At 53.2% G+C, this 10,217-nt stretch overlaps 2 protein-coding genes across 3 annotated transcripts in view; one reads left to right on the top strand and one right to left on the bottom strand.

Annotated features, from left to right (window-relative positions):
• CD8B (CD8 subunit beta) overlaps positions 1 to 4,498 on the bottom strand; it is a 6,913-nt gene extending 2,415 nt beyond the window's left edge. The window contains exons 1-2 of one of the 2 annotated variants that reach the window (XM_085314621.1): positions 4,453 to 4,498; positions 2,428 to 2,778 (exon numbers count right to left, since the gene is read on the bottom strand). In XM_085314621.1, the coding sequence (XP_085170747.1) occupies positions 2,428 to 2,778; positions 4,453 to 4,498 (397 nt within the window). Of the gene's footprint in view, positions 1 to 2,427; positions 2,779 to 3,330; positions 3,431 to 4,452 lie in introns of those variants that run through there. The other variant, XM_085314620.1, reaches the window with a different exon arrangement.
• A 3,989-nt stretch (positions 4,499 to 8,487) lies between these two features.
• On the top strand, positions 8,488 to 10,185 carry LOC146590406 (uncharacterized). The gene has a single exon (XM_085314619.1). It carries the CDS (start codon positions 8,488 to 8,490, stop codon positions 10,183 to 10,185), a length of 1,698 nt encoding a protein of 565 aa, XP_085170745.1.
• The last annotated feature ends 32 nt before the right edge of the window (positions 10,186 to 10,217 follow it).

The following is a 10,217-nucleotide window of genomic DNA, read 5'->3' as shown; positions in this document are numbered from 1 at the left end:
CACAGGAAGTTCCGCCTGAACGTGAGGGGGAATTTCTTCCCTGTGAGAGTGACGGAGCACTGGACCAGGTTGCCCAGAGAGGTTGTGGAGTCTCCTTCTCTGGAGATGTTCAAGGTCTGCCTGGATGCAACCCTCTCTCAACATGCTCTACGTGACCCTGCTGAGCAGGGAAGTTGGACTAGATGATCTCCAGAGGTCCCTTCCAACCTTACTGATTCTACAATTCTATGAACTTCTGAAAACCCTGCCCTTAAAAAGTGTATTTCAAACAGCCTGAAAAAATAAGTAGAGTGGAAAAATAAGCAGAGGAATAGGTAGAATGAGAAGATCTGACCCTCCTCTAAAGCTATAGTGTTGTCACCAAACTGACCCCAAACCAAAACGGAATAAAAGAACAAACATGAGATAATTTGTGATTGCATGGGTTGGATTTCAGGAGCTTGACCTGAGCCCCTCGATGGCCACGATGGCCATGAAGTTAACAAGGGCCTTTAACAGCATTAATGCAAAACATATTAGGCAAACAAGGGCAGAAGGTTAAGCAAGAGAAAAAGAAAACTTTCTCAAGCTACATTTACTGCCAGACACAGTCTCATYAGCACTGGCCGACAGCCAGCGGCAGGATTTGTTCCGAGAATGGGATTAATGTGTTCTGCAATATTTCCAAACCCGATTTCGTATTGCTCTGCTGACCAGAAACACGGCGAGCTACTGGAAAAGCTCCYGTCGGTGCAGAACCCAACACCTGATCCTGACAGTGCCTGAAAAAATCCYCTCCCCTCCCGCGGTCTTTGGTCTTAACGCAGCCGAGCAGTTTCCAAGTGGCCCGTTTCCTTATTTGAAGGCTTTGCATCGCTGCCCGTTGTGCTGCTGACGATGCATTCACTACACAAAATCAAAAGTAACAGGAGATTTTTTTAAAGGGATCCCTGGATCTTTTTCATATTCRGGTTAGTATAATATTTGCTCAGAAGTGGGGTTTTTTTGCTGATAAAACAAGGCCTCAATTTATTGTGGTTGATACGRGTTATAATGTAACACATTCACCTGTCTATTCAAATTGCTCAGGAAAAAATCCCACTAATTATGTATCTGTATATCTGACTACTCATACTGCTTTTGCCCAAAATTCCGGGCAATTCAAAACCATTTTTTTGTTCTTCTGTCTGAGATTGAAATTCCTGTGGAAACCACCGTTAATTTAAATAGAAAAGGCTCTCCAGTGCTCCAGGACTCACCTGAGACATTAAGTAACTGGGATTTATCTGCATTACTTCTCCTTTACTTAATAATAGATTTTTAAAAAAGGAAGTTAATGACTMTTCATTTTATCCTAAAGCGAAAAAGAAAATGCCCAGCAAAGTCTGAGTTCTCCCAGACCATCTGTTGGGATTTAGTTTTAGATTGGAGTGCCCTTGATCATGTGGAATTTTCGCTATGTTTTCAATGCTTTGCTTTTGGGACATAGATATGTCTGTAGTTGATAAAAACAATACTCCTTTATCTGAAATTAGTTTTTCCTCAAGYCAGCAAGAATCCAAAAAGTGTTTCTGAGCCAGCTGAACGAATGCAATTTGCAGGATGCTATTTGCAAAAAGAAATGTAGAGGTAGAACCAATGTTTTAGAGCCAACTCCTGTAATTGCGGCTTGGCTAAGTTCTTCATCTCCCTCACAGGCAACAAAGAACAGGTTGAAGCCTGCCTCAAATACATTATTTTTTCTACCACTAACCCTCTGCTCTGTGATCAAGGGAAATGGGCTGAAAAGAACAGCTCTTCCTGTGCACGAGGTCTCCTGCATGTCCCTCCGCAACRGGATCTTCACGGCAGGCCTGATTTCAGATTAGATGGTGGGCTGACAGCCTTGAGGATTAAATYCTGATTTATGTGTAGAGTAGGCTTGAAACTTGCAGCCAGATCCACCGGGCAGGAGAAGCCCACTATCCCCGCAGCAGCAATGCCAGGGGTGAAGTCCCCCAGTTTTGACAATATTATAATTTGGAGAAAGGTAAGGAAGAACGAGAATGTGGAAGGACCTGTGAGTTAAAGAGGRCACATATCTAAAATCTCATCAGAAGTATCACAAGGGACTAGAAGAATGCAGGGCATCTCCGTATTTTGGGTYGAGCGGCTTCCCTTGGAAGTCCTAAAATGACAGGACCAACGCTGGGCCCTGAGCATGGCCAGAACTGGTGGCACAAGAACTACCAGATGCAAGCTGTCTTAYAGTACAACCATTTGTTGTATCTTCTGCCTTATGAGGTCTCTTCAAGGAAACCCCCAGAGCCCAAACCTTTCCTGCTCTCCCTACCCTCAAAGCTGAGAGGATCARGGCACCTATAATCAGTCATGTAGCTCCTTGGGGACCCTCTCAGACCAGGCCATTGGCATGTCCCCAAGCCTGGGGCCAGACGGGGCAATGCTTACCCACACCGAGCCTTGTCCCGTTGCCAAAGATGAGCTCTGAGGACTGGGAGATGGTGCAGTAATACGTGCCGTTGTCTGAAGCTTGGAGGTGGTGGATCTGCAGACTGTAAGAGTTTTGAGAACTTCTCCCATAGATGCTAAACTTCTCCTTGTTGACGTTTGTGCCATATGTGGTTTTGCCCAGTGGATTTGAAAATACCAAGAACTGGAAAAGTTGCGTCTCCTCGTTCCATCGGTACCAGTACACCCCAAACTGATCTTTTTTCATGTGACAGATGATTTCTGTTCTGTTGTTAGTTTGGGCTAAAATATGCCCTGGAGTCTGAAACAAAAGTAGACTTACACAGAAACCTGCAAAAAAGACAGAAATACATAGTCATGCCTTAGCCATTGCTTTTTTTATATATATGGCAAGCACACATTTCCTTTTGAGGTTAATAACRTCAGTAGTCACAGATCAGGAGGTCACACCAGTGAGAAATGGGGGAGCCTTTACCAGGAAACCCAGCCAATGTTTCACTGAAGACCTTTCTGGGTCCCTAGCTGTTTTTTTGGTCAAAACATAGGTATTTGTTGTCCTGCAAATGTTCATCTAGGAGGAAATTAAATGGCAGAGAGGGATGGAGGGGTGGTCCCTAGGGTGCCCGCGGGTCTGCATGCTCRTGGAAGGGGCTCTGATGTCGTCTGGAGAGCTAACAGGGCAGCAGGCTTCGCTCCCCGTGTTGCCAGCTCCGGCGATGTCGCTACGCGTCTGTCGGTGGCCGGCGCTTCTCTCCCGAGCCTGCTTGGCTTGGAGCCCCAGTTTTTAACCGGYGTTATTTTAGTATCGATCTCGTGCTCTGGAGGGGAAGGAGAGGGACTCAGGGGCAGCCGGTGGGCTTGAAAGCTTCAGCTAGGCATTGCCACACTGGGGCTTTGCAGCTTSGGTGGAAATTATCTCCGTAGTCCTCTGCTTTGCCGGACACCTGAACGATATCTGGGTGAGAGAGGAGAGACCTAACATGTCCTTGTAAAAGAATAACAGGGGACTTACAGTCCTTTTTTCTTTTTGTTTCCCAAAAAACAATCCTACAAGGCTGCGAATACTCTGAGACCAAGAGAGAAAACCTGCTGGGGAGATAAAGAGTCTCTCTCTTCCCCCGCCTGTTTCCCAGGAGCGTTTTAAAGTCTTGCAGGAAGCTGAACATAACACATTTTTTCACTTCTTTGCCTAAAAATGTCCGTATTCCTTTAGAATATGGCACATTTGTGTTTTAGAGGGGCAACCTTCAAAACTTTGCTGTGGGAAACACCTTGGTGTGTTGGCCGAGCCCCTGGGGTGACATCTGCCCGGACYTGGGGCACGTCAGGGTCCCTGGCTGGCGCCCCGAGGCCGCGCTGTGCCGGGCTCCCAGGGGGAACGGCAGCCCCAGGAAACCCTTTGCGTTTTGAGGAGACGAGCCGAGACGGCGCTCAGCTCGGGTCTAAGTCAGCGGTCAAGGCTGTGCAGCCTGGCTCCTGCCTCAGCCCCGCGCGCTCGCCCCGCGCCGTCCATCTGCACGGCAAATCCACCTGCAATCCGCCCGCAGATGCAGCAAACCCGTCTGCAACGCAGCGCGTTTTGATAACGGGCTGATTTTTTGCTAGGGCCCTTTGGAAACAGTCAGCCCTTGGGTGCAGTGGGAAGCAAATCTGGCTGCATATCCATCGTCTGTGCATTATGTAGGCAGCGGRGATAGGCGCCAGCTTAACCGGTCCCAGCACCCGCACTTTGGGAAGCAGCAGGTGCTTCATCAGGAGCTCCCCAGGGCGCGTCGACACYTGGGGAGCTGCAGTGAAAACCCACCTCTGCAGCGCCTGTGCTGTCACGCCTGGGTCTGCAGACTGTCAGGTCGGGGGGTGACAGCGTCCTGCGATGGACGCTATGGCTGTACGTCGGGACCTAAATAATCCGCACGCTGCATCACACGGGATGTTGCTGGTAGATGGGGACGGCTCTCGCGCGGCTTTAGCTGCTGGCAGCTCCCGGCCGCCGGAGGATCTTACCTGGGAGCTGGAGGCAGAGGTAGAGACGGAGCCACCGGCGTGCCATGGCGGCGCGCGGGGACGCTGCGGTGTCACCGGCGCAGCTTTTCCCGCGGGGTCGGTCCTCCAGCAGCGGGTCTCTCCCGTCGGGCCGGCGGCTGCCCGCTGCGAAGGAGCTTTGCGCCCGTCCGGGGAAATCCGAATCCCGGCCCGAGGAGGGTCCCCGCCGCGGCCGCCCTGTCCCACCGCTCGCCGACCTCTTCCAGGGCGGTAAAGCCACCGATCTTCCAGCTCTGGAGGGCTTCGGGTCACCACTGGGAAGAGGAAAAACGAAAACTCACGGAGCGTGGTGATTTCCCCCCGTACTTCACCATTCGTGCGTTTTTTTTTTTAATCGAGGCAATTAAGAAGCAAGAAGTTAATTTGGGGGCTCGATGTTAAAGGAAGAAAAAAACAAACCAATGAACCTGCGCTGTCTTCTCCTCTGTTAAAATTGGAGTTTATTCTAAAGAAGGAGAAGATGCGTTTTTAGAAGGCAATTTGCTCAGTAGAGCCGAAAGCAGCAAAAAAAGAAAAGGTAATAGATGAGTCCGTGATGCCTCATCAAAGCCATCGCTCATCTCGCAATCCTGCGCGCAGCTGCTCTCCGGCAATGCAAAGCGACCAGAAACCGTTCAATCGTCTACAGATTCTTTTTTTCTTTTTTTTTTTTCTTTTTTTCTGGTCCTGGAAAAACACCGAACGCGGGGCGAGCGCTCCGGCAGGCAGCTCCGCGAGGCGTCACAGGGTTACGGGCCACTCCGGCAACAGGCAGCAAGAAACCGCAGACAAATTCGGTGGGCGACAAACCGCAGAAGTAAAGAAATTCAGCTCGTTGCCGGGTTGTCGCTCTGTGGGCTTTGATGCTAAACTTTTTCAGGGCAGAAATATTTAAGTCATGGATAAAATATCATTGTAGCTTTTTTTTTTTTTTTTTTTTTTTNTAAGGGGGATGTTGAGAGCTTTGGACCACTCAGGCTTTCCAGTTTGAATAGTGACCTGTGTAATATGAAACTGCAGTGGAGGAGAAGGCAGCTGTTGTCACTAGCCTGTACTATTTGCAATATTTCCAGGTTTGGGGAAAAAATAAAGGTGCTGTTTGGTGTGAACAGGCAGGTGCTCGGGAAGGGGAGTTTGGCCCGTGCCCATCTCGCYGAGCTTTGCTCTGCTCTTTCCTCTCCGTTTAGGTCTGGAAGGGGAAAAGGTCTCAGTGTTGCTCTAAAGCGTCTCGTGTCCTGCTATTTACAGCCACTCTGAAAGGCAAAGCCAAGGCGGGGAGACGAAAGGAGGGGAAAGCGCCCCAAAACCTCAGCCGAGGCGGGGAGCAGAGGACCTGACTCCCTTTCTGCTACCCCAGTTACCTCCCGTTCGGTTTTCCCCTTCCGTTTCGCGCTCCCGCGGAAGGGAATTATTCCAAATATCTGCAGGGCAGAGCTCGGTGCGCCTCCTGGAAGAGCAAGGGTTACTCCTTTGAAGCCGCTGTTTATACCCGCTTCAGCTATTTCCCGAAGGCCAAGCGGTTCTCAGGACCCAGGGCTGCTCCTGCAAGAAAATATTTTGGAAGCGGGACCCTTTTCGTCTGGCGGCTGGTCGATAACCCGTGGGAAAGCCGCCGGCCCCCCCAGCTGCCGTTTGCACCTTCCCCGCGTTGTTTGGGGTTGCTCGCCTGGGAGGAGAACAGCCGGGTGCGGGACGAACCCATCTGCCCGCCGACRCGAGCGGGCCCCGAGCCGCCAGCCCCCGACGGCGAGCGGCGGCCGGGCCGAGGTGGGGTGTCCGCCCGCTGCCTGCCGTCTCGCCAGCTTCGTTACGCTTCAGACTTTATTTCCCCCCTTTTTTCCAGTTTCTCATAACAAAGCATCTGCTGGCGGGGTTGGAGCAAAGTGTTGGGGAGGAAAAAAAACGGGGGTCACCGTGCAGCCCCCCCCCTTCCCAGCTGCATTTCAGTCGCCGTGAAATTCCCCTTTTTGCTGCAGAGGCGCTGGCCAGGCTTGGCTCCAAATGCAGAGGGCTGGAAAGGAGCCGGCGCGCGGCACAGCGGGTCGGGCCCCCCCGGGGACGCGGTCCGCCTGGGTCTGTGCGGGACGAGGCCCCGGGATGCTCCTGAGCATCCGAAAATGCAGATATGCAAATCCCGAGAGAACGAAAACATCGTAAAATTAAGGATCGGGGAGGGCTGCTCCGGGAGGCTGCACGGGTGCTCTGGTGAGGAGTCCAGACCCCGAGTTAGTTTTCTGCTATGGAGCACTCAGGATCTGGGGGAAACCGAGGCGATACAGATACGGAGGGCGGGAGCACCCTCTCGGGAGCTGCTGGGCTCACGCTCGTGGGTAAAAATTGCCTTTGTGCCCATCTGCACGGCTCTGGGCGGCCCCAGGCACCGAGGAGCCTCAGCACCCAACACACCAGGTCTGCAGGGAATTGCCCGGTTTTGGAAGGAAATCTTGGCTTTTTTGGGGAGGGAGAGGGCAGTGAGAATTCAAAAGGGATCAAATGAGGGATGTCCGGCCAAAAAGGGGCGTCTGTGTCCCCTCTGAGGGTTTGAAACCCGCCTTTATCCTCGGCGGGCCGCGTCCGCGAGCCGCTCTGCCCGTTCCCGCGGGCCGATACCGCGCAGAACGGCGGGGGGCGAGGGGCGAAGCGGCCCCTCTCCGCGCGGAAACTCCGCGGAGGCCGAGCAGACGCGGGGGCAACGGCGCCCTGAGCTGCAGCGCAGTTTTCCGGTGTGATTCTATCAATTTCCATGTTGCATCCTTTTGACAGAAAAAGAAAATCCCGCTGGCTCTTACCTGACAGCTTGAAGTTACTGCGATTAGTCTTTTTTAGGTGAGTTTATTCCGCGCAAAAGTCGCGGCTTTGCGGAGAAGTGGGGAAAAGCTGCGCTCAGACTGACAGCACGGGCACATAACGGGAGGAGTGAGACCTTTTTTCTTTGTAATAATATCAAAAAAAAAAAAAAAAAAAAGGAGGAAAAGAAAAAAGAAAAGGAAGAAAAAGCAACCGTGGAGGTTTCTAAAGTGCTCTCAACTAAAAATGTGGTTTAGGGGGCAAGGCTGGGAGGCCGCGCTTGCCTCCGCAGGTGCAGGTGTACAGCTGCTCCCGAGCCCGTGCACCACCGGGGTCTCGACCGCCGGCGGCTGCCACGGTCTGACCCAGATTGGGCCGGGCACAACTTTGCACCTTCCGAGGTGGCGGCTGGCGAGCTGCTGTCTGAGGCACGAGTGCAGCTCCTGAAGTCCAAAGCCGCAACGAATCCGAACCTGAACTACGTGAATTTTCCTGACGGGGGGGATTCGGGGGTGCCGGCGGGCCGGGGCGGCTGGGACACTTCCAGCTCTCCCCCTTCAGGCCGAGCCGGGCACTCGGCACGAGCGGGGCTTAGCATGGGACTAATAACTAATGAGAAAGGCAGCTGCTCTCGTGYGGTGTCAGGCTCCCTAATCAGCCCAGAAGAGGATAAGGATGGGCAGGGAAAGTGGCCTTGGGRAGATACGGGAAGGAATGTAGCACCTGAGGGGGGAAGAGCCACCGAGGGAGTAAACAGCGGCGTTATCAGCCTCAGGCAAAGACCTGCGAGGGCTATAAAAGGTGCCGGGGACAAAGACCCTGTTAACACCTTGAACCTAAAGGTGCCGAATCCACGCGGACTTCCGCAGCGACCCTCTCCAGGTTCCCGAGACTCCCAGGACGTCTGGCCAACGGATTGGTGAGATCTTCTTGTTGGGGGCCTACAAACCTCTGCTTCGCCTTGCTCACTTGTGCGCGTACCCCCAGGAGCTTGTCGGACAGACAGACCGTCATCTCAGGTGCTGCCGGCTCGGCTGCCTGCCGCCCAGGTTTTACACTGCCCAAAGGTTTGGCATCCCTGGGCGAGCTGCTGAAAGTTGAGCACGCTGAGGTAGACAAGCTCTTCTGGGAAGATTAAAGGGCTGCAGCCTTCCTTTGGGGGTGGGACGGAGGTGCTGGTGTTATGATATCTTTGCTTTGAGGCAGCATCGTTTGATCTCGCCCCTTGCTATGATGACTGATATTGTCAGTAACTGGAAGCTGGAGCAATTTGTGCTCCAGAAGTGTCTCCCTCCTATTTGGTCCCCGGGAGCTTTCCAGGGACCGGAGGCSTACCAGCAGCTATGTCAGCAGTGGGAGAGCTGGTCAGAGGAATCGAAAAAGCCCAAGCCCACAAATAAGTGTAAGAAACGAGCTGCACTGCAAGGCTTGCTGATGGTGGGCAGGGAGTTGTCCAAATTGCTTAAGGAGGCACTTGAGAGTGTGCAAACACTGGAACAGGCCAAGGGCGAGCTCAAAATGCAAGTGGACAACTTGCGGGCAGAGGTGCAGGGCTTGTGCGGTGACTCTCTGAGGAGCGCGGTGGAAATAACCCGGCTAGAGAACAAACTGGGCTATGAAAAGCTGAAGACGGAGGAGTTAGAGAAGGAGGTTGGCAAATGGATAGGCGAGACGCATGACGCGCAGAGCGCGGTCCGGGCGGTCCTGCAGGACGTGCAGCGGGACCGTGGCACAGGTCCTGACCACAAGGTGTGTCATGCTAAGATCCAGGAGCTGCAGGCAGAGCTGGGGGTGTCTCGGGGCATTGTAGCCGCGATCCAGGGGAAAAGGACGAGGTTTGGTAACGGTGACAGTGAGGACAGCTTGGACCAACACCCGCCGCACTACGACTATGAGGATGATGTGTGGGGAGCAAATAGTCCCACGAGACCTTCTCCTTATGCCCCCCTGAGGGAGGAGATGTGTCAGCTGCAGGGAACAGACGTGGAGGCTGCTAAAACTAAAAAGAGCCCGGCCGAGGAGCCGACCGCCCACGTCCCGCTCCAACCCATAGATACTAACAGGGCCCTGCTGTGGTTCACCCCTGAGCAGCTAAAGACGGTGGGGAAGATGCTGGGACCTCTGACAAAGGAGACGGCCGTGAACTGGCTGTCCAGAGCCCAGAGGCTGCCGAGGTGTCAGAGCGGCAGTTCGGTCAGTGATCTGATAGACGTAGTGAGAAAGTGCATGAAACCGGATGACTTTGCGGCGCTGCCGGGCGATGTGCAGATGGGGAACGTGCAGGACATCGGAGACGTTCAGTCTGCGGTGCTGAAGGTGTTTTTCCCAGAGGTTAACCCCTTAGTGTTGTTCCACCAGGAGAAGCAAAACCCAGAGGAAAGGCCGGACGCGTACGTTAACAGGAAGAAGATGTTGTACCAGATAGCAGGGCTGCCCGGGTCGAAGGACTCCCCCCTTGACTTTGACAGACCCGAATTCAAGGAGCCGCTGGTGGTCGGGTTAACCCCCCCCTTGCGGGTGATAGCGGGAGGTGATGCAGCGAGGAAACCGCTGTCTGAGCTAGAGCAGATCCTTACCCAGAATTTTGAGTTGCAAAAACAAGCGTTCCCGGGGTACATGCTGGGGGGGAAGAAAGGGAAGTCTGCAGCCATGTCCTTCCAAAACGCGGGGGTGAGGAAAATGCAAGGAGACAACCGGAAAGATCCTGAGGGCAAGAGCAGTTCAGGGAAGGAAAACCAGCAGGGGCTGAGATTTCAAAAGTCCAATCCTTGGAGGGCTGAGCTGAGGAAACGCCTGATAAAATATGAGAAGCAAGAAGACATCGATGGCTTGCCAGATGCTGAGCTCTTTCGAAAGCTGGCGCTGCATGAAGCCAAAAAGCACAGCAGCTCAAACCCCATAGACCCGGGGTCTAAGGCTCAGCAATAGGGCTGCCAGGCACCTGCATCGCCCCTTTTTGT

The sequence above is a fragment of the Rhea americana genome, unplaced genomic scaffold, assembly GCF_003343005.1.
Source record: "Rhea americana isolate MKP2758 unplaced genomic scaffold, rheAme1 scaffold_41, whole genome shotgun sequence".
NCBI lineage: Eukaryota > Metazoa > Chordata > Aves > Rheiformes > Rheidae > Rhea > Rhea americana.
The sequence above is the reverse complement of the archived record's forward strand: the minus strand, read 5'-3'. Positions and strand labels throughout refer to the sequence as shown.